The 24488-nt window shown below is 50.0% G+C and overlaps 1 protein-coding gene across 2 annotated transcripts in view; it reads right to left on the reverse strand.

Moving 5' to 3' along the window:
- The window catches only part of MIB1 (MIB E3 ubiquitin protein ligase 1), a 74190-nt gene that overhangs the window by 44975 nt on the left and 4727 nt on the right, over nt 1–24488 (reverse strand). The window contains exons 2-10 of one of the 2 annotated variants that reach the window (XM_078593754.1): nt 23667–23838; nt 21841–21970; nt 19998–20102; nt 16070–16136; nt 15258–15462; nt 13480–13672; nt 11796–11940; nt 8817–8950; nt 2157–2267 (exon numbers count right to left, since the gene is read on the reverse strand). In XM_078593754.1, coding sequence (XP_078449880.1) covers nt 2157–2267; nt 8817–8950; nt 11796–11940; nt 13480–13672; nt 15258–15462; nt 16070–16136; nt 19998–20102; nt 21841–21970; nt 23667–23838 — 1262 coding nt within the window. Of the gene's footprint in view, nt 1–2156; nt 2268–8816; nt 8951–11795; nt 11941–13479; nt 13673–15257; nt 15463–16069; nt 16137–19997; nt 20121–21840; nt 21971–23666; nt 23839–24488 lie in introns of both variants that reach the window. The other variant, XM_078593753.1, reaches the window with a different exon arrangement.

The raw sequence follows: 24488 nt of genomic DNA on the forward strand, positions 1-24488 counted from the left end.
GCGTGTGTTTTATCATTACTCCCTGTCCAGGGATGACCGCCTCTGGGCTCAGATGCTCTCCGGGAGCCTGGAGAACCCCACCGCCAACGTGGCATCAGCTGTCACCCAACGACGTTAAGCAAGAGACGGAGCAGGCGTGAGCAAAATCAAACTAAAAAATATTTTATGAAAAAAAAGGAATCTAAACTGCACGAGCATTCCACTCACGGCCGTGCGATGTCCACGGGGAAGGCGTTTAACGGCCCATGGCACTTCACGTAAGAATCGCTGGCGTGTAGGCGAAATCATTTGACACCGCTCCTTAGCGGCGCGCGGCGTGCGGCGTTCACACAGCCCCACAGCGACGGCGGTGAGGGCCTGTGGTGAGAGCCGGCGGTGAAAACCGGCGGGGCCGGGCACCATCGTAAGCAAGCGGGTTTCAGCGGCTGAAGGTTCCCGCTACCTTCAACTCATTTCAGGCTCCTCCTCGGTGCGACCTCGGCAAATGAATGACGGCCGCCGAGCTAATCGGAGGCGACGGGAAGTGCGATTAATTCGCGCTGGCTAATCGTGTGTGTATAAGTGCGTGGACACCAGGCAGCTGCAATGCAGCCGCATGCTCGGGATTTGGCGAGCGCTTTTGTTGGACGGATGCGTGCGCAGCCGACCGAACGGCGATTGCAGAGGGAACGAAGCGAGGAGTGGAGCGGGCGACCAAGGACTAAGTGCAGAACGTGTGGCCCGCTGGGTAAGCGGCGATCAGTCGACCAGGCGATTTCGATGACTTGTCAAGAATTCGCGGTCAAATATATCATTTAACATCTCATTGTGAATCATCTGGTTTGTTTGTAAGGTTTTGGATTTTCGGTCTGTTTTGTTTGTACGTTTTTTCCTCGCTCAGTTACCCTACATGTACTCTTTGTGTATAAAGGTGCAGCTCAGCAATCGCTTGCTCACGTCACTCCTGGCTCCCCTCCAGAGGGTATTTTGGTCTACTTTTCCACGCTAGCCAATCGTTATCAAAATAAGGTAAGATTACCCATACTTTACCCCACTAAACACGACCTGCTGTTCAACTAACTGTCATGTACCCATTTATACTGCTCACCATTACACCAAAATAGCGTCCGTTGCGCGCTTATATTTTGGAATAAATCGTAAATAATAAGATTCTCACGCTCGCGATGCCACGTGTGAATAATATCAAGATAATTCTGTTTACCGAGGTGAGAAGTCAAGGAACGACGAATGTCTCATTGCCAAGAAAATGACCCGGGTCACCAACACGGCAAAATAAATTAGGTTACTAAGAAACATCAATGAAGCAAACGGGAAAACGGGGCAATGCGGAACCGAGTTTTGATCCAGGAATTGACGCAATGTCGCAGGGCCAGTGGCTTTCCCATCAGGGCATCAGATCTGCCGGAAAAAAATAATTGCCGCAAGACCGCGTAGAGCCCCAAAGGCAGCGGTGCTGCATGCCTGCCCCGTGTCCTTTCATATTGTTCCGTCCGTGCATTTCCTCGCAAACAGGGCTCCCTTGCAATAGAGATATTGCAGCAATATCAATGGGACTCTCACGCAGCCTCCGATAAACGGACTGATTAATGAACACAAAATCGGAGAGGGGGGGGGGGGGAGGAGGAATCCGGGGACGGTATATTGCTTCGCTCGACGGGATTATCGCTCGCCCCAGCCGCCGGCGCGAGTCTCGGTCGGCGATGGAGGGGACCGCGATTTGATGTCGGTGTCCGTTACGCAGCCCCGTGGGGGCGTCGTGGTGGGCGTGTTACGGTATCCCACCCACCCCCCCGTAACGATTCGATTCATTGCCAGGATTTAGAGTCGAAGTTGAGATTCGATTCGGATAACCGATTACACTTGGCATGTCGTTTGGGGAGTTTTGTCTTCCCGGTAGCCTACGAGCATCATCAGCATGGCCGGCGATCGAGACTAACGACGGAGTGCCGGCCAACGGAGGGGACGTGCCCCGGGTCTCCTTCTGTCCAACACCGATCTCCTTTAGTTCTCAGCGAGGTGCGGTGAAGCAGGGTCAGGTAAGGTGCGGTGAGGAAGGGTGTGCGGTGCGGTAGGGCGAGGTGAGGCAGGGTGAGGTGCGGTGACGCAGGACGAGGTGCGGTGAGGCAGGGGCGGCACGACGTTCCCACGGATCTCACCTCGGCCTCCAGGTCCACCTTGTACTTGAGCAGAGCCTTGATGATGTCCACGTGCCCGTTCTGGCTGGCTGCCTGCAGCGCCGTGTGCCCCGCAAACTGCCCGTTGGCCTGCTGTTAGACGCAAAAGGGGGACACGCAACACGACGACGCGCCGTCGGTCAGAACACAACCCGCGGAGCCCCAAAACCTCCCGCCTGGTCAGTCACCTGAAAAAAGATGGACGATGCATCTATTGATCTTTTTTTTATATATATAAACCCTCCAGGTGAAACGTGCTATAAATAAGTAAAAAAACACGGGTGACTTGGGGGAGGCGGAGGGAAGTAGTAAAAAGAAAAAATGCAAAAAAAAAATTCTGCAAAATCTGCACAAGTTTGAGAGGCTCGCAAGTTACTGTCGCCACTATCAGATGTTTACGGTGGCCAAGAGGCAAATCTGTCGCGTGCCGAGTCGAGCAGTATTTCACGTCCGCGTATGGAATTTTCAGCTCTGACCTCAGCCCCGCTGGAACGCTTTCAAGAGTCTGTCGCCACAGACATATTTTATATTGCGCCGTTTCTAATCGCTTCATCAGGGTGTACGTGTGAACACCCGGAACAAAAATTGCAATTAAATATACTTTGCAAAAAACCCAGGCGGCAGTGATACACGTTCAAAAATATTTGGGAGGAGTGTTCTTTTTGGGGGGGAGGGGGGTGGTTTACAATATCGATAAATGAAGGCTGCTTGGCCCAAAATAATCATTTAAAAAAATTCCCTTTCAGATCACCCCTTTTGTTGGGGGCGGTAACACACGTGCCCTCGCCCCTGCCGCTCGGCAGTTTCAGCTGGGAGGCCAAGCTCCATCCCTTCTGGTACGGGGACTCAACGGAGCAGCGCGCAAACTCCCCTTTCTCCTCCGTAGCTTCGCTCCGCTGCGTGCCATGCAGCGATTTAGCAACACGGTCCGACCAACCTCGGAACCCCCCCCACCCGTGCCCCAAGCAAGTAACCTTTCCAATGACACGTTACGTACCGGCGGCGCTCATTCATCAAACGAGATCAGCGTATTGGCACCTGCGCTGGCAACATAAGCCTTGCCCCCCCCCCACCTCCTGTGATCTGTTTATTTATTTCCTTTAACCCCCGCGGAACACTGTGGGGGCCCCCTCTGCTCGCGTTGTTTCAACGCAATCGATTGCGGGCACCTGCGCTCACCGCGCGCGCGTTACCCGCTACGGCTGCGGATCCGTCTCCCGCGTCGCTCGCACTCCGAACCCTCTCGACGGATAGCCGGTGCCCCGGAGCTGCGCCGAGTCGGCCGGACTTCTCCCACAACTTGGCATCATGATGGATAAGTCGGGTTTTGTTATAAAAAAAAAAGGTGGCATCTTCATTTTCCCGAGTTACTCAAAGTATCGCCGTCAGTCGGCCCAGGTCACGACCCTGACTGTGAAAATTAAACATTCCCACCGCCTACCGATGAAAAAGTTGACTGACTGACATATTTTCTACTCGGCCTGAATTCTGACGCTGGAAACCTGGCCAGCCCGAGAAGCATCATCGTCCGGGAGGATTCGGGCTCGTGCCCAAATTGGCAGCCGGCTCAAATTGTCTCAACACAAGAAACCCGGGGCGTCGGGGGGGATGAGCGCGTAGTACCACGCACGTCCAGTTTTTCCGCGGTTCGATGAAATGCGGCGTTAGACACGGGGGACGAGCTCGGAGAGCTTGACTCGCAATCGGAGCGGATGCCAGTTGGGTTACAACAACTTCCCCCCCCCCAACCGCTTGTGATTTGACGACTTGTCACGGACCTAGGCACGCGATGTGTGTATGCAAGAGTCGATTCTATTCTTTTGCGCTGCTGTGAAAGCAGCCACCTCAAGTGGCTGGAGGGGGTCAAGGGCACCCGTTAATAAACAACGAATACGAACCGTTCATTCCTATACACGCGAAGCATGTATCGCGAGCTCAAGAACGGATGGTAATCAATCGATGCATCGTTAGAACTACACAACCCGAGTTGCTAGTTAAAATGCTGGGAAGGCGTTGACTCGGCTGAACATCATCATCATCATCCATCAGATAAATCGAGCACCACTTAATTGGAGGTCAACAGTAGGTGTTGGTTCTCTCGCTGGGCTGCCAGCACCAGCACCTGGCCTTCAACAGAGGGCTGCCCCCACTCTTTCTTGAGCAGACAGGAGCTCCGCTCCGTATGCGACTGCGATTGGTAGGGAAACCTTTTTTCTCACCCAGGGCCAAATATATCCATGTATTTAGGACATCTCGGTCATTGCTATCACTGCAATAGCCCCTCCCTGCGGAGACAGACGTGAATGGGCGCGCTGAAATTTGAAACGCCGAGTGGCTACCAGGTAAAAACTATCCCCTTCCTGCATCCGATTAGCGCGGCTAAGACGCTCGCATTGACGGATGAATATCGTTTGCCGGCTGTTTTCGAAGCACTCGGTCACGTGTAGCTGCGGGTCATATTCAATGAAGTCGGGGGAGGGGACGGGTTGCGGCGGGGTGGGAGTTTTCCCACCCCCTGATAAGTTTAAGTAAAGATGAGAATTTGCGAATTTGCAGACGATCGACCAGTGGGGGGGAGGGGCGGAGGTGCGCTGGGTCAGCATGGAAGAGCGTTTTCTTTTCAGCACGAAGCTGCCGAGGGGCGCGGACGTCAATCTTTGCCCATGGCCCACGAGACGCGGAACACGAGGGGGGGGGGGTAGAGGGGGAAAAATAAAAATGGGAGAAAAAAAAACACAGGCGCAAGGCCACCTTGCAATGACCTAATCTGCCGGCTGTGGCCCGCGAGTTGGGCGTTGAGGATTTGCTGTCCTTATTCATTTAACCGTCAAAACAAATGGCTTTTCTGAAAGGTTTAGGGAAACCTAAAGCTTGTAAAGTTTTTTCACTTTCCTTTTGCTTTCCGTGTGGTTTTTGTGTGCAATATATAAGTGGATATATTCCCTCCTAGTCTCTCGCCGCCCCTCCTCCTCCTCCCCAATTCCTCCGTCCCCGTAGCGCCGTGACAGTGTGTTAAATACAGAGTCCCCCGCGGGCCCCTGGGAAATCATCGGCATGGCCATGAGGACACGCGGCCCCCGTGCGGCGCCGCTGCCACCACCCATCCACCGCCCACCCACCCACCCCCGCCCGCACCACCCCCATCGCCACGCAGCCCTGCCAGCCAGTGCCCCGCCCCTAACCTCCGCAAGCAAGCGTGAGAGCCAGGCATGCCATCATTCACACCCCCCCACCAACCTCACAAGCGATTCGATTCGTTACCACGATTCAAGGTCGCGATCAGATGCAAGAATCGGTAATTTTTTTGGTGTCGTTTGCCGTCTCGTTTGTAAATTTTGCTTGCTCCATTGTGCAACGTAAACGGATCGTTGGAGAATAATTTCCACAAATTGCGGACAGCAGATTCTTAAATGCATGGACCCATGCGCGCATCACCAACAAATGTACGTACATTGAACTTCTTTCGCACTGTACGTTGCCAACCGTGATAATCGGAGGTGCGGGGAAGGACAACAAACTAAGCAGAAATGGATGAGCGAATGCATAGTTCCATGCCTAATGAGAACCCTTCCACCTTCACAACCCACAGATTCCCCCTGTAGCCTCTTACAGACTCTTGGGCAAGGAGTTGTTAGTAAGCACCTACTAAGGACAGCACGCCCCACGAGGTAGAAAAGTGTATACAGCACCACGTCCAGCCACCTTTGTCTCCACAACGCTGATATTGACACATTCTACCAGCTACTCGTTTAAGGCTGAATTGATCTAGAACAGGTTCGAATATCAGAAAGAACTGATTGTAGCCGTGGCCAGGAATCAATCGCTGGTCGCCGCGTTCTTAGCTGCTCGTTGCAGAGGTTCACGGTTCGAAATCCAACAGACGCACCGAATAATATTGCACGGTGCAATAACTGTAACAATACACGCTCTGTCTGCTTCACGGTTAACGTTATAGATCCCATTATGTCATTGAAGAGAGTAGGCCGATGTGCCGTGGCGTCAAAGTCCAAATTTGTTAAATTCTAAATTTACACCGCAAATTACTCACTCAAGATTATGCACAACATTCGTCACCCCCAACTGGAAGTATGTTGCGCAGGCCACTGTCCACGACCCGACAAGACTGTCACGTTTACAAAGATATTATTTATACGTGTCAATGTATCGATTAAATTCTGACCGATAAGAGTTCCTCCTCACCGGCGTTTTCAGACTTTTCGCGACTGTGTATTTAGCGTCAACATACGATTACGTTTCAGTCAAAACTGCAGTTGAGATTCATCAGGAAATTGACGCGGGAATGGAGCGAGGCTGAAAAAATGTTGGCGTAAAACTACCACGTGGCCCGACCCAAAACGCAATACGGATGATCATAATCACGCTTAATTTTTTTGTAGAAGCAGTTTTTGCTGTTGAGTGCAGAAACCCTCAAGGAATCAGAGGGGTCCGTGTGCCCTCTGCTGGTTATTTCAGCAACGGTGGCGAATTCGGCCACAGGACTTGCCGGATAAACAAATCAGTGAACCGTGAATAAATCCTCTTCAGTAAATTATATATACGATGAATAAAATAGGAAAATTTTTATCAAACTGTCTCTCCATGGAAAAATGAGCATGGGGGCTCTGAGGTCCTGAGGTGCCCCTTTTCATCAATCTGCGCTGACCAGCGTAGTGGTGAAGTACGGTCAAATCGGCCCCCCCCCCCCCCCCAAAAGGCTGACACGGCATCAGGAGACCTCCATCCAGCAGTGGATGAACAAACGACTAAAAATAAATTGCACTTTACCGACTCTTGCTATGTGCCCAAGAAGGACCCGATGGCAAAGGGAAAATGTGGAGCTCTAAGCCGCTATCGAAATGAAGTCAACGCTCGGAAATCCGTGGGAGATTACCCAGTTGTGGATTAATCGTGCTTGGAAAAAAATAAAGCAGTTTCAAGTGTATCCGCTCCTCACTAGTCAAGGAACTGTAACCGAGTGCTCCAGTGACCACGAACACGTTAGCAAGTAAACCAATAACTTTAAATCACAGTAAAAAATAGACGACGCATTCTACATTCCCACCCTCGTTGTCGGAAGGTGAAATGTGTTTGAAAGCCGGCGCATTGTTCGTATTCCACACGTCGGATTTGCGATCAATTACAATTTCGGCGGGGTGTTTCTAAATGAGGCCAGGTATTGAGCACTTCTCTCAAGCTTTCTCCAAGCCAAGCGACTCTCACCACTCCTCCTTAGCACTCTTTTATCGCTATAACCATGGTGACTGTTCTCGTGAACTTCTCAGCGATTCCTCCTCCCACGTTGAGGACTCGAGTCTATCAGACACTGACCGTTTCGTTTCATCCACCACACTGTTCAGCCACCGCACTGCAGATCGCAACAGCACACTCAGTGACGCACCCACCCATTCACACGCTCACCCCACTAACCCACTCGCCACACTGTAGGTCATCTCACTTCTCATTCTGCTTCTTCCCTAGCGCTGCTTAGCTTTGGAATTCCCTCCCAACGTCTCTTTCCCCCAAGCTCGTATAATAACCTTGCTCAATTCATGAAACGTAGTAACTATTGTTTATTACACATTCAATACTGCTGTTTAGTGCTGCCCGCAAGACATTTTTGGCCTTTTTGGGCTGCGCTCAGCCGTATCAAAACAAAAAATCCAGCGGCAGCTGACGGAGAGCGAACGTATTTCTCTCAGAAGAGTCAACACGTCGGTCTCGCCGATCGCTTCGGACAAAGTCGGCACTTCGATATAAATAAGAAAAATTCCTACGGGAGCCGTCGTCACTTCTAAAATGCCAGCAGAGGACAGCCGCTCAGAAAATCGCGCTCTCAGCGCTACGCACGTATCCTCCCGATCAGCGCGATTATCGAACAGCGGCGGGCACGCGCCGCGACAGCGCGTACACGTGCGGTCGCGTCCCTACATGGGTAAGCGCGCGCGCGCCCCCCCCTTCATAATGAATGCGAATGCCATTTTACAGCTATTGCACATCCAAGCAAAAATGAGGTGTTTTCCGGGGACGAAGTTAAGGAGACGCAGAGGTGGTGGGGCGGTGGCGGGAAGAAAAATTCAGCAGCTTTGAACATCCTTGCCTTTGCGCTTACCCTCAATGCCCTGTGTGTTAATTATGTGAATACTAAAATATGAACGCAGAAAGCTGACGAGTGCACACCTTGCTCGCTCGACGTGTTTGCGATGGCACATCAAAGGGCGGGCGGCTTGTGGACTGAGCCTTCCCACTGAGCCTCCCGTACTGTGCAACCACGTCAATGCTGTCCGCCTTCACCCATCCCGCACTGACTTACGTGGTGAAGTTTGGTCAAATAACCCACACAACCCACGGAGGCCCTCATCCAGCAGTGGACTGACAAAGGGCTTGCACGTGAACACCACTCATTGCCGTTTACATGTTTGCATTAGGATTCTGACCGCGTATGCTGCTATCCGTCACCTCGTATCACACGTGTCCCATCAAGCCTTCCGAACTCAGGTCACCGCTGGTTTTGAACCATGCGTCGGCAACCTCGCTTACAGGAGCCTACCCGGGGGGGGGGGGGGGGACGACGACTCCCCTTGCCCACACTGACCCATAGAGAGAGAGAGAGTGAGAAAGTCCCGCGTGCGATATGCGCCTTACATCAGCGTCGGGTCGAGACAGGATCTCCTCCACCTTGGTCACGTCGCCGTTGGCCGAAGCCTTGACCAGCTCCTCGTTGACGTCTCCAGACACGTGCGTCTCAAACAGCTTCTTGAGCAACTGCGACAGCCGCTCTGCATTGTACGTGTACACACAGACAAAGATCCCCCATGTAGCTTTTAACGAACAGCTGGGGCAAGGGTTGTTGGCGATTCCCAATGAAGGCCAGCACGGCACACGAGGGTGGCAAATACGACGCCCGGCCACGTGACCACCTTTGTCTCCTGAATACTGTTGTTTATATACCACACCAAGTACTCATTTGAGGCTGAGTCGACCTAGGAGAGGCTCAGGACCGATTCAGATAATCGTCACTGGTGTTGGTCGTGAGCGAGAATCGAACTCGGGTCACTGGATTCCTAGTGCAGCATGTGCTAGCCGCGACACCACCGCTCCCCACCCCCCCCCCCACACATGCGTGCACACATACATGCACACGCATGCACACGCACACATGCCGCAAGGGCCTCTTGGCCGGTTGCACACGTCTCACCTTCAAAGAAAAATGTGTCCATGCAAATGGCTTCAACAATCATTCACAACACGTTTAATTATTTAATTACCAATTTACAGCCCCATTCATTAACCGGCTAATTTATGAGCACACTGCGTGTGTAGTAAGCAGTTGTGCAAAATGTATTAAGTGAAAACAAGATCCACTAAAGCCTATTTGCTCGTTGACAAATGACCCCCAGCTCGAAGAAAAATGATACCAAACGTTACAGCGCAACTGCTCGCATCACCATCGCAACACAGGAACTAAATTACCCGTCACCGGGAACACAGGAGGGGCGAGGGAGGTTTTTGTCGGCAACGTCCAAACATTTTTACTAAAAGCAAAAGCACTGCATTAGAGTGCTCACCGGTGCCAGGTGGCCCGTCTAATGGCACGCGTGCCCTTGCGAGTCAAAAATGCACCCCCCCCCCCCCCCCCCCGTGTCTGCAAGATGAATTAAACTCCACTTTGATTACCTAGAGGAATCGGCCAGCGTTTTCTGGAGCAACGAACCACGCCTGAGCGGCCCAATTCGATGATTGATGGTCCACCTTTCAATCGTCGTGAAATCCACCGGCCCGGCCACGGCGTTCCTTCTTTGCTAATTAAAAGTGGCGTTTAATTCTCCGTGCCTGCGACGTGTCGGCCAACGCCAGCGATGGGAGCGCGGCGCGCATTGCGTTGCAGCGTTGCAGCGTGCGACACGCGCCGGCCTTTGCGTGGAGGTTAAGCCGGCTGTCGCGTCCGGTGACAACCGTCGACGCGCACAAGGCATATTTCACCGTCCCAAAGTAAACGAAAGGCGCTTGTGGGGCTCCTGTCGCGTGGGTACAACCACGAGCAGCAGACACAACGGCGATTCACCCCCAACCCAGTGAGCGTGAGATGAAGTTCCACAATTCGAGGTTGCCATTCCAGGCATCTAATGCAGCATTGGTTCGTCGATGATAATCCAATCTGTTGCCCTCGATACTTTTATTAGCGGAGTTTCATTTGTCTGTTTTTAAGCGATTCGTTTACCTCTCCTATACTTTGTGTATTGTTTGTTGTAATGTTTTGACCTGCCCCCACCGGACATGTGTGAAAAATAACTTCACAGCTCATCGGATTCCTCCAGCATAAATACATATTCTGATTCCGATTGATTTACTGAATTGTTTGCGTAAGGACTGATTGTTTTCTGTCCGTTTACGTTGTATGTAATTCATGCATGGGACCCAACGGTGACAGCTCAGCCCTCAGCCACCAGGCAACCTCAGAAGGCCCCTTTAATGGACTGGCTAGCCAGTGTGTTGATTATGTATTATCATGAGACAGAGTGGGTTATTAAAGTGTCCCTGGCAATGTGCCCAAAGAATTAAGTTTTCAATTAGTGCATATTTCATGCTGTGACGACGTGTGACTCGAAAAACACAATCATTGAAAAAAAGCTGAAAGAGCACGCAAAGAAGTGTGAAAAGGCGGGTGGCTGGCATGTGCACCGGGAGAGAGAAAGAGGAACACGTGGATCGGGAAAACGCGCACGAGTTGAGAACACCACGGGGACCATCAAGAAAATGATGGGCAGGAGCCGTCGCCAGAAGGGATGACGGCCGGTGCTCGTGACTAACGTCCAACGTGGAGATGTAACTTCTATTTGCATACAATCTGCATTTATTGTAAATAATAAATTCTCACAGGGAGTTCACAAGTTTCAGGCCTAAATAATGACAAAAAAACACATTAAAGTGACATTAAAGCCCTTAATTGCGTTTGCCTGAAGCCTGGTTTACTGGAGCAGAGTATGTGGAGGGGTAGAGTGAAATGAGAGAGGGAAGATACTGCGTGGAGTGGAGTACAGTGAGATGAAAGGGGAGAGGTAGGAGAGTGTGTGGAGGGGAGTAGAGTGGGATGAGAGGGGAGAGGTAGGAGAGTGCGTGGAGTGGAGTACAGTGAGATGAAAGGGGAGAGGTAGGAGAGTGTGTGGAGGGGAGTAGAGTGGGATGAGAGGGGAGAGGTAGGAGAGCGCATGGAGGGGAGTAGAGCGAGATGAGAGGGGAGAGGTAGGAGAGTGCGTGGAGGGGAGTAGAGTGAGATGAAAGGAGAGAGGTAGGAGAGAGCGTGGAGGGGAGTAGAGTGAGATGAGAGGGGAGAGGTAGGAGAGTGCGTGGAGGGGAGTATAGTGGGATGAGAGGGGAGAGGTAGGAGAGTGCGTGGAGGGGAGTAGAGTGAGATGAGAGGGGAGAGGCAGGAGAGTGCGTGGAGGGGAGTAGAGTGAGATGAGAGGGGAGAAGTAGTAAAGTGCGTGGAGGGGAGTAGAGTGAGGATCTTGAAGAAGGCGAGTGCAATCTGTAAATTAATCCAGGATGGGAATGGGAGCCAGTGTCACTATTGGGGCATTGGGGCGATGTGATCTGATGTAAGTGGTCATGCCGGGCCCGTACCTCCAGATGGGTTGCTGGTGCCAGGCAGCTCGGACGACACTTTGGTGACCGCAGCCGGGTTGTAGGTCCAGGACGTGCCGCAAACCTCCACCTTCAGGTCGTTGTCATGGTAAATCTGCTGCACGCGCCCAACCTTGCCGAGGGTCTACACACAAACAAAACCACAAAGATAAAGATCACCCATGTAGCCGACACACGTTGTTGGGATAAGTGCTGCTAGTGGGCACCTTTGAAGACCGGCACGGCGTGGCCATCACCACGCACGGCCACCTTAAGTCTCCCCAGTGTTGATTTGACACGATGCATTAAGTACTATTTTAAGGCCGAGTCAACCTAGAGGAGGTGCTGCACCGATTCAGATATCACTCACCCACCAATGTTCGTCGAGGCCAGGAATCAAACCATGATCGATAGAGTTCATAGCTCAGAGCATTACCCACTAAACTACCCATCCCGTGCTGGCCATCAAAGGTGTTCGCTAAGAGCACTTGTCCCAACAGTCCGTTAATGGCTACATGGTGAATCTTTGTCTTTGTGTGTGCGCTCGTGCGCGTGTGAGATTGCGTGCAGAAACGCGATCTGTAGAACACTTCGAATTAAGTAATTACATAGCGTCAGCATTACCGCAGGCTCATCTTTACCCGCGGGAAACCGTTCCCCTCTAAACCGCGCCACCCATGGGACCCCGCTCAGCGGAGCAGCTCACGCTGCAGCCGGAGGCGAGCAAGATACCACGGCGACCTCTGCCTACTCGACATGCGGGCTTCCCGCCCGCCCGCTTGCGATGATGGGGAGCGCGAGCAGAATGTCCCTAAACGAACCTCAAAAAAAATTAGCTCGGTGTCAAAAGAGAGACCTTCTGAATAGGTCAAAAACGTCACCGGACAATATACCGAGTTGCACACACGCGGTAAAGTGAAAAACAGGATCCTGTTCACGATCGAAGGATTTGTCGTGAAATTTGGGCGCGATACAAATTTAATTGTTATAATTATTAGTATTATACATTCCTGGAACAACTCCAAATCCGCATAATATCCTCGTTCCAAGAAAGTCACTAGATTCGTCACTTTGACAAAACGCTGCCAATAAGGAAACCCAAAAAGTAATTGAGGTCCAGCGACGAAATCGCCGAGTTAGCAACACTGAGCAGCCTCGTCCATCATCTATCCATATACGCTGGGCTCCAAGTATCCGGAAGAGGTGGCAGTACAACAAACGGGTTCGTGAACACGTCTGCGCAGATCTACGAGTGTCATCGCCGCATATGCACTGATTTCTTCCGGGTACTCCCAAGACGACAGAACCGGTTCAGAATCTCGATTGAAAGCTTTCGTGACTGCAGGGATTCATCTTCTTGGTTCTTTCGGTAAAGTCACGTAGAAGGGAAATAATAAAAGAATAAAAAATCACATAACAAAAAAACTAATTTCCTATTTCCCTTCTACGTGACTTTACCGAAAGAACCAAGAAGACGGTTCAGAATCGTGACTGGCCAGCCACGATAACCACGGCCGGGAATCAAACCGGGGTTTGCGGGCTCATTAGCGCAGTGCGAGGAGAACCCCCCCGCCAACACGACTGCACGTCGGACGCAATGCGAACGAGGCGCCACCGCGTCACCCACACGCCCCCAAACTCCAAACTCCTCCGTCACGGCATCTTCCCTCGCGCGGCCCTTTACCGGCAGCATGGCCTCCGCCCACTCCCCGTGTCCGCGCTGCAGCAGCTTCACGCGCTCCAGGTCCCCGCAGATCTGCACCACGTCGCCAACCGTGAACTGCGAGGCCGAGGAGCCGCCCTCGGCTCCGTGGCTCGCGCCCTCCGGCCCACGCACATAGTTGGCCTTGGTCAGCACCGCTGGATTGAAGGTCCACCTGCACAGGAAGGAAGAAGGGGGGGGGGGGGGTCACGTGGGGATGATAAGAGAGAGGGGTGGGAGGGGGTTGCACAAGAGAGAAGTTGGTTAAGCGCTGGGAAGATGAGGCCTCAAAACTAACAGTTGTAAGGAATCGTCCCACTCCTGGGAAAGGTAAGTACAGCCCTGCAAAGGCATGCTTTCGCCACTCCTGGCAGAAAAGCCTCTACTAAAGGGAGACTCTATAGAGGGCATTTAGACCAAATGTCTTGGAAGATGTGGGAATGCCCACATTTTACACCGCCACACGCGACCAGCCAATCGACGAACAGTGGTGAACCCATTTCTCCTGCTTGGTGTGATTTAATCAAACAAAGACCTCAATTGACCAAGCGTTTGATTCACTTATCAAGAGTTACGCAGAGCAATCTGTCTTTCTCCGACTGATTGCTGTGAAGTTTGTGTACACAGTGAAGATGAACACAATTTGATAAATGATTTAGCCTATTTCTCATCTACCTCAGAAACACTTGCCTTGACATATTGAGCAATGCAAATTGTTTTTGTAATTTTGATGTAAATGAAGATATCTGTCACTTTCACGTGAATAAACATCAATACCATAATCACGTTTGCGCGACAGGAACACGACGTGCTTACTATGATCCCCCGATATAATATTTTGAGATACCATATGTACGAAATACATTTTAGCAATGTGACAAAATATCGCAATATCAGTTGCCCATCAGTTTGCGATCGTATCTTCCACGAGTATTGCATCGTTGTTGCGTTTCGCTGTACGTCCAATACTCACAAGAATTACTTAACATTTCTTCAGGTGCAGTACACTCAACATACACATGAGCCTGCCATGAACCTTCTTCATCATCATAACTTTGCAATCAACAAAGTTATGATGATGCGCTACAAAAACGATGAGGTTATATGACTATCGTGCAATCAATTACTCCAAGAAAACATTTTTCAAAGCACTATTGCAATGGGTAATAACTACTTATTTGACAACTTTATACATTGAGCTTTCAGATTTCCAAAAATATTTTGTAAAGAAGTAAAATATGAAAGAAAATAACACGAGCGAGTGACAATTGTGACATGACAAAACTTAGCAAAATGAACTAAATGATTATCGCAGCTCTTGCATGGTACTACATATCATAGTATCGCCACATTGTCCAAACGCGGTGCTTACTAGCCACTGCCAGCAGAGTCCCTGAGGTTACTTTGAGCTGGGCATAGTGGCATTATCTGTGTATCAGCAATTTGGGACCAAGAGCTGGTGGGTTACACACTAATGGGAAACTCCCAAAGTAGCTGGGTTTGCGAAGCAGACGGAACAGAAACTTAAGTCTTTGAATCCGTAGAGTGTCATCCCCTGTTACGCATATCGGGATTTCTCCAGGTTTATTCTCAGATGCAAAACTCTCATCGCAAAAAGGATTTGGCCAAACATCTCCAATGTAGGACCCTTCGTGCAAAGCTAAAGAGATCAGGCAACTGGTATTGCCAAGCTGCTTGATAACTTTCCATGCTATTCAACAAATCGGTGGCCTGGAAGAATCTCTCTGCGCGGCGAGCACCTGTTGCCGCTGGGGTACTGCACGACGATGTCGTGGTCCTCGTCGATGCCGCACACGGTGCCGGTGGTGGAGAGCGTCTCGAACATGCCGTCCGTCCAGCCGCCGTGGCCGTGCTGCAGCGACTGCACAATCTCCAGCTCCAGGTCGATGTTCACCAGGTCGCTGATCTGCAGCCCGCCGGGATTGCGGCTCCCGTTCAGCTCACCTGCGGATCAATGTACAGCCGTCATCGTCGTTGTCGTCTAAATGCAAAGATCAGTTGACAGATGGATTCAATATATTAAGTCAATATGCATACTAAAACTATCTGTGCAGAGCTGAGTGCGATCCTTAAGTAGGCATGGTGGGATTTCTCCAGGTCCTTCGCTTTCTTCGCACATGAAACCAAACACGGATTCATGGAATTGTAGAAATATTCCTATGTAGTAAGACCCTCCTGAAAAAGAGTCTTGAACTCAATGAAGCTTCACTGGGCAATTATTAAGGTCGATATTAATATTATAGCAAGAGGGCCTGAATAGGCCACGTCCATAGAAGGGACTACGGTCAGTGGTCGAGATTAACGACAGCGTGACAGCCGAAGGAGAGAAAATGCCCGGCAGGACGTCTGTTAAGGAGCTGGAGCGAAGACACCAGCTCGTGTGCAGGAGCCAGACGGATAGTTTAATCACGTGACCGTGAGGGACGGCAACGGCTTGGGGAGGCCTTCATCCCGTAGTAGAGAAATTGCGATGGAGCACGATTATTTTGGTTAATATTATAAATGCCGGCTCAGGACTGTGGTGTGTGATGGGCCTACCACCGGCACTTACCCAACACTGGGCAGTGATCTCTGTAAAAGGATCCACCCTTTGCGTCTTGGATGCATTTCAAATCCGACTGTAAAACAAACAACAAGCCAGAAAGTGTCACTTTAATCACAAGCAGATTGCACTATGACCACATCACGCATTCTTCATGCGGGCAACGTTATGTGCCGACACAGATATCGCCCATGGACTTGCCAACGACTAAGCTCTCCCCCCTTAATCACCTTAACTCTTCGCCTCTCCATACACTCTCTACTCCAGCGAACTAAGCTTTCTGTCTAAACGTCTCGTCAACCTATGCTTGGTGAGAGATCGCTCATTCTCTTCTGTATCCCACAGAGTCTGGAACTCCCTTCCCCCAGTCATATATACTGTCGACACACTGCCCCTGTTCAAGTCCAAGAATTCAATGTCTTCCTCTGACGGAATGCCTTTTTTGATTAAATAAACACGCCCACCGTTTCTGTACGGCGCCACGAGACGTTTAGCCACTGCATGCATTCCAATTGCGTTTTTTAAACAGGCGGAAGAAGCTGAAAATAAGGAACAGACGGGAAGTTCGATCGCTTACTGCTGATGGAACTTGGAAGGTCAAAACAGGTCCTGCGTTTGCCTGCATAAACAAATTCCACTGAAATCATCGGTCTAGAAAGTTCAAGGGTTGATGGAAAAATAAATGAGGTTTGATTTTACGTTCGAGAAACGTCCTGTCTGTTTAACGGACTTCCTGCCTGTTCATTATATATTTGATATGGACTTCTTGTCTGTTGGTTACACATTTGCTGCCCATGATCCTTCACTACAGCACACAACGAGTGTTACACCGATTCACAATTGATCGTTGCGTTACTATGCCACGTAACGATCAGGCCAAATTCGTGTCATTAAGACCCGTCTCCATCCAACAGCCAAACAAATGTAATTTTCACGTGTACAAGCGTTTAACGTGATTATTACTCTTTAGGTTCACATGGAAGTTGAAGAACAATTCTCAGACAACCAAATTTCGCTATTAGATACGACGTTTCGTTTCAAACTACGTCAAGTAGGACAATATCCGGGAAGTGAGAAAAAATTCCAGAAGTCAAGATCAGACTTCTTGGATGGATTTAACGTCATAACTTTGGCCACATCATTACGTGACCTTACCCAAAAATCAATGATGAATCATATTGGCTGTGAAAACCTACATGTGGAGTGCGATACTGCATATGGAATGATTCTTTCCGTGACTTCACAGTTCAGGCTTCACATTTGGGTAGCGATTGTGAGAGCCATCTGGGAAAGGGAACAGCAGCGCCCGGCTTTTGTGCTCTTCCTTTGTTTGCCGGATCTCGAAGAGCCCTCCGCCTACCCCCATCCACACCCTCTCCATGGCAAGGACAAAGATTCCCCGTGTAGCCTACACAGTCTGTTGGGGCAAGTGCCGTTAGCGAACACCTATGCGGGCCAAGACGACACACGAGGGGGTGGTTGTGACCAGCAGCATACCCCCGGCCGTCTTTAGTCTCCCCAGTGATGATGTTTTTTTTTACACACCGCACCAGATAATGATTAAAGGCAGATTCAACCTCGGGGAGACCCAAGTCAGGTTCCGATATTCGTCACTGACGTTAGCCACGAGCAGAAATCAGACTAGGTCACAGGGTTCCGTAGCACGGTGAGCGAATCACTGCACCATAGCACCCCTGCACCCCCTCTCCATTCACATGCATGCATGCACAGGCGCGTGAAAATGCACACAGATGCCGGCCAGCAGATGATAAATTACGTCCCTCACCCCAAGCCAGACCAACTGTTCCAAACCTCAGCCTGGCCCTCGGTGCCCTCCCCACTCACGACCGCCCACTTAACAAAAGCCGAGGCGAGGGCTTTTCATCGTCAACGCGAGAGAGGCTTGTCTCATGGGGCCCTGCCATGGCTGCAACCACAATAAAAAAAAACAAGCTGGCAAACCAGTCCATATATGGAGTCTCCATTGTGTAAGGGTATTCCCTAGGCTGTATAGCTTTATAATCCGAAGACTTTAGATGTAAGAATCATCAGCCATGATTTATCCACTGCTGGATGAAGACCACCCCCCCTCCCCCACCAAGCCATCGCTATCTTTCGTGGTCCTGTGAGGAATCCAATCCATGCAGCTCTGGCACCACAAGACAATTCCTTTGCTTCAAATCCGTGGTGGACGTCCTCTCAGGCGCGCGTTCCCAGCCAGCTGCTACTGTGCCATTGTTCTTGTCTAGCGGCTACCATCTCGTCTCCCAAAGGAATACACCAAACACAAAATAAACTTTAACAAAAAATATTTAGTTGCCAATATTCCCAGATGTGAACACTGGTGAGCTGCGCGGTAAGTTTCATGGCAATTGGTTAGGGCCCTTGTAGCTTTCGTGCAAGAGCGTTAAGCGCCCTCGTGCGAACAGATGGACGAACGGACAGACTGATGGACATAATCAATTCGTGGGTAGACAAAAGGTAGCCCGACGGCTCCCTTCAAAAAGTCTCGGGGTTGGACTTCGACTGCAAAGCCGGCGCACAATGAGGCGGCAGGCGGCACGCGAATGCTAGGAGCAGCCCCGTGCCCTGGACCTCCAGCCAAACATCACCGCGTTGGCAAACAAAAGGGGGTAGAGAGAAGCCATGGGCGTCAGACTTACAGTGCGCGCACCCCACGGTGCGAAACCTTGGGGGAGTTCGCAAGAACAACGGAGCAAAGTGAAGCAGACACAGAGAGAGGATTGCAGCTCCTCATTCGGTATTTTCCCCGTTGTTCTGTCCAAGCGGTGGGCTTTGCAAGTTTGCTGCATTTATGTAATAGGCCGCCTCCCTTGAAAGACAGCTGGCCTTTATCTAAACGATTTGTTTTACTACCAGAAAGGAGCCCATTGAAACAAGGTGACGATTTGTCATTGTATATCCACTGCTAGCCGAATGAAGGCCTCGCCACAATGGTCGCCATCCCTCAGTCGTTGATTGACACAACTCATCCCGCTCCGGAGCACAAGCCAATTTCCATCTCTCAGTCTGCGCCACGGTCATCGTACCGGACGGGTTCCCTCCTTCGGCCGTCATTCCATCAGCGGTCTCATCCACCAGATATTAAAAACCTTCTCGTGAGGTGTCCTACCCATGCCCATTTGATTTTCTTAAGAGTCATCAAAGTGATGTCTCCAATGTGCGCTTGTTCTCTGATCAATGTGTTCTTCTTCTTCCCGGCTCTCAATCTAATGCCATGCCTGTGCCTCTCCATGCTTCTTCGTGCACTTCAGAGCTTTTTTTCCATTTTCTTTGTCGTTGCCCGTGTTTTTGATTCATGTGTCAGAGCAGGAAATATAAACCGATTCAAAAACTGTCTCCTTTAGGCATGCTGAAACGTTGCTTTTCATCACCAAATTCAGTTTTCCCGAAACGCCTCCAAACCTGCTCTCTTTTGCTGCTTATTTCATGGCTCTGATCCAGAACCACCTGCAATGATCCGTTGTGTCCCCGTCGACAATAATTTTAGTTGAGCGAACTTACTCGACGCGACTCTTACACAAAACGCAACGGCAGCAACTCGTGGCAGGGCGGCAGCAAAACTTTCCAGGAAAATACCGATTGAATCATTTTATACAGTAACAAAAAATTAATATTAAATCACGGCCAAAACTACTGATGTCGTGACACTTCGCAATCTGCTAGGGGCTCTAGGTCTTCTCCGAGTCGCTGACCTCACCCCGCATACTATACAGGTGTCCCAATCCATCAAAGCCCCCTATTGCTGATTACATCTACAATACGATGCTGCCACGCTCTATTCCGAACTTGTAAGTCACTTACACTTGCCTATCTATCAGTTCCGAGAAACAGCAAGTGAGGGAGCGAATACGTTGGCTCACAATGAAGAGGAAGAAAGCGAGGAGGAGGAGGAAGAGGAGGAGATGCCCCTTACCATGCCCTCGAAGCCCACGCGGTACAGGTTCTTGGCGCCATTGTCCCACAGCACATAGGCGGCACTGCGCGGACTCGCGGCGCTCCAGTCCTGTATCTCCGTCACCTGAGCGGAAGAGGCGAACTTCGTAATATTTAGCCAGAACCTATCTAGCAGTGGAAGGAGGGTTCCCCAATCTGACGCCGTATCTCACAATGACTCTGCAATGTGACAATGTTTGTTGAACTTCTTTCGCACCGTACGTAGCCAACCGCGCTAATCGGAGGTGCGGGGGAAGGACAACAAACTAAAAAAAAGTTATAAAGAAATTAGTTTTCAATCTAATAAATATAACTCATCTACACAAGCCAATTTTGTCACTTTATCTCCACGGTAGATGCCCTCTCTTAGACATCTTCCCTTCTTTGGCTGTCACGCAGTCGTTAAGTGTTAATCACCGGTCATCATTAATTCTTGCGAACATGTCCTATCCACGCCAACTTACATTTTTAACAGGATATACGTCTCTAATGTGGGCATAGTCATTAATCTGTGCTTTGCTCTTTCTGCCTCTCAGTGTAATTCCAAAGCACACACCTCCCCATGCATCTTCAACTTTTTCTCCATTTTCTTTGTCGATGTCCGTGTTTATGATTGTCAAAGACTACTACTACCTCCTAAATGCACACCAACAGCCAACACTACCTCCAACAACAATAATGTTTGTAGAAGAGACATTTGTTTTTTTTTTTTAAAGAGAACCACCTGAAAGTATTTCACAACTTGACACACAACCCGCAATGAATGAAACAAAACAAGACACGGAATAAAGAAAGGGCCCGACGAGATGGCACATGCCTGTGATGCGGCACTTTGGCGGTAAGGGTTGGAGGATCACACAAATTTGTGAAACTTCCAAACCCACTGGTCAGCAAAGAGCAAGATTGCAGCACAGTAAGCGGCTTCGGGAACCCGTCTGTGTAGATGGGCGAGTGTGAGAGTTTTTTTAAATCCGTTCCTTCTATGTGCAACATAGTCCTTGAGAAGTAATTGTCCATTTTCTTAATGGAAATGACAAACAAACATCCCATTGCAGGACCCTCCTGAAAACGTCAAGATAATCAGTTTTGCTTTGCTGGATAAACAAATTTTTAACTATAAACAGATAATGACAAAAAAAGCATTTACAAAGAAACCCCCAACCTGATAAAAAAAAAATATATCGTCTAGGATTTCTATGGAAACAGTGGAGTAAGAAAGCAAAAGTTGCTGCGGATAAGACGGCTGGGCAGGGAACTGAGCAAGAGATTCGTCAAGGCCCGGGCGTGGAGTCTGGTGTGATATCTTGCAGGGATGTTTCCGGCGAGAAACAAAAACATAACTCCGGACGTTCTAGAATTCGGTGTGTCTGTGTTCAGTGTCGAATGGATAAAATCAGTTGGACAGACAGAAAGAGCAGCCAGAAAGTGCTGGCTACTCTTTCTAGATAAACCAACTGAAAGCAGGAAACATATCTCTACATCGAGAATATTGTCAAAGGGGAAGGCTTGCTGAAGTAAGCTCTCGAGGGATTTTGGGAAAAGACCAAGAAAGGAAAGATGTACTGCTAATAATTGGAAGAATGGGGGTGGCCAGTGGACAAGGTAAATAGGAAAGCACAATATCGGACATGATGGAGAGAACTTGAACCAAAAACCCATCCTTACAGAACTCAAACAAAGTGTCATTGCGCTGGGAAAGTAAAATGAAAAACATCAGTGTCAAAAAACAACAATTTAACTCCTCAACAGCAATCTGCTTTGGTCACATGCCGAGGTACGCTGGCGCAGTTCCTCTGCTTCGTGGACGGCACCACGGTACACACCTTTCCTCTGCGCCCGTTCCCCCCGTCCTGGTCCTCCCACTGCCAGTCGACCCCACGCACGACGCGCGCACCGGGGAAGATGCCGCGGCTCGTGATCTTCTTGGACTTGCGGCGAGACTCCAGCAGCACCCTGTGGGGCACCGCAGCGCGTCACAACGTTTGGCGTGTCACGACACAACGCGTCACAAACGAGCAGTGCGTCACAACACACGTCACAACACGCCACGTCACAACATGGCGCGTAACACGCCGCGCCGTGTCACGATGAGCCGTGTTGCACCACAACGGGCCGCAGCACGGAGAGGCACGTCACCGCTTACCCCCATACACCACCCAAGCTCGCATTACACACCACAGGATACTACATCACAACATGTCCCACAGCACACGACATGCCACAACACGCCGCAGTACAACAGACATAAAGCATTTGGGCACCATACACCAAACCTGAGCACACCGCATATCACACCATACCAGAACAATATAAAGCATTTCCAGAGCATACCACGTCATACATTTTGCCATGTTACACGCACACATAATTGCACACAAAGACAAATAACCCTATTTCAGCTTCATTGGCTGCTACAGTCAAAAAGGCTTCTGTTAGCAAGCCCCTATGAAGAGCAACTGTGTGGTGCCTAAGAGGCTCCCAGTATGTCCCCAGGGAGAATATTTACATACCACAACACCAGGTACTCAATTAAGGCTAAGTCAACCTAAGGGAAGCCCAAAACAGGTTATTTGTACAGTCACAACCTTCTAATAAAAATGTACCTTGTCCACTTGTCAATACACTGCTAAATGCGGGATTTCCCGACACGGCGAGGTTCAAGGGGGCTATATGGCCATACTTCACCACACTAATCAGTGCGTGTTGGTGAAAGAAATGCAGAAGCCTATAGCACCTGATGTGCATGTCAGTTATGTTTTTGTCCGACTATCATGTTTTTATACTGTTTGGTGTTGTAACGTTATTACCCGCCACGACTGGAAATCTGTGAAAAAGAGCTTTATAGGTCATCGGATTCCTCCAGTATAAATAAATATTATGATTCTGATTTAGTCACCCATCCAAGAGCTCAACCCAGCTTAGATTTCAAGAGCTGACGAGACAGGGAGCGCGCGTTCCAGGTGATTTCCCCATAAGTCCAGTGGTTAATTGCAGCCAGGTATATCCGAGTCCGTGACCCAGAACCTATATCCATCCACGGGACACCACAACCAGCATACCCTCTCGTTATGGCAGTGGTTACCAGTCACATGTCTATTCCAGTCTAGCAGGGACCTGAAACATATTCGGTGAGAAATTTATCCTAGAATAGCATAGGCCTAACAAAATGAAGGCTCCCAAATACCCCTTTTCAATACAGCACATCCGAATCGAGCCAGCACAGGGCAACCAAGGCATGGGTGGATTCCCACTGGCCATTTGCCATGCTTACCAAACCTCACGGACACATTTTACTTCAGCCAAGCAGGGCCAAGGGCAGAGCCAATTACCTGTTTCATGCATCTAATGACAGTCCGTATACTATGAGGGACAAAGTGACACCGCCATCATCTATATGCCACTCGACTCCTTCATTGCGTATGACATCAACGCGGCACGGCTCGGCTTCTGCAGTGGAAAAAAACAACTTGACACATCCCGAGCCGCACCAGGCTCGCTCAGCACGGCTCGGGTAAAGATCACTTGTACAGTGGAGAAGGGGTATCGTTTCCCCCCGTCGCGCCCCTATTCAAAAAGAGCTTCATAACTCATCGGATTCCTCCGTTGTAAATAAATACTTCCGATTCTGATTCTGTGTCTTGAATCAAACCTTTCGCTGCCGGGCGTGGTGATGCGGTAGAAGCGGTGACGCAGGTGGTGTTTGTCCCCGTGGTAGCATGCCGTGCACAGGTCGTAGTTGGTGCACTCGGCACACTTCCAGCGGATACCGATGATGGGCTGCAGGCGGCAGGTATCACACATGGTGCCATCGTGCTTAATTCCTGTCGGGGAAAATGGGGCGGAGAGGAGAGAGACACGAGAGCCGTCACAGGAGGAAAGCTACCAGAGCTGGCCGTCAGGGCCGGGCATGGTGGTGGTGGTGGCACAGGTGTTTGTATGACCCGTGGTGCTGTGAAGGTGAGGGTTGGTGGATCATAGAAAGATTCGTGAACCTGCCGAACCCGCTGGGGCTGCAATCAATGCGTTCCTCTTCCCGTCTCCGAGTGTCATTTCAAGCATGCAACTCTCCACTCTGCTTTGCACACTTTCAGCCTTAAATTTATTTGTCACTTACCATGTTTCTGATACACATTGAAGCCCATGATATTCACCGCTTAAGATATTTGTTCCGTGACAGGCAAACCCCCTGTCAAAGACCTCATAGCAAATGCTGCAGCAGCAACAATAATTATAATAAAAAGAATGTTCATGTCCTGTGATTTTAAACCACTTCAAAGCATTTCACAGCATGATACAGAACTCGCAATCAGTGAAACTAAACAAGACAGAGTACAACACGAGTCAGGCGAGGTGGTGCATGTCTGTCATCTGTTGCTTTGGAGGCAAGGTACGGTGCGATGGCATTCCCAGCTTCACGGTAAGAATTTGCCAAAACTTAAAAAAATTACCTGCAAATTACTCAATTGGAATC

The sequence above is a fragment of the Lampetra planeri genome, chromosome 4 (genome assembly GCF_965212315.1).
Source record: "Lampetra planeri chromosome 4, kcLamPlan1.2.h2, whole genome shotgun sequence".
NCBI classification, from domain to species: Eukaryota; Metazoa; Chordata; class Hyperoartia; order Petromyzontiformes; family Petromyzontidae; genus Lampetra; species Lampetra planeri.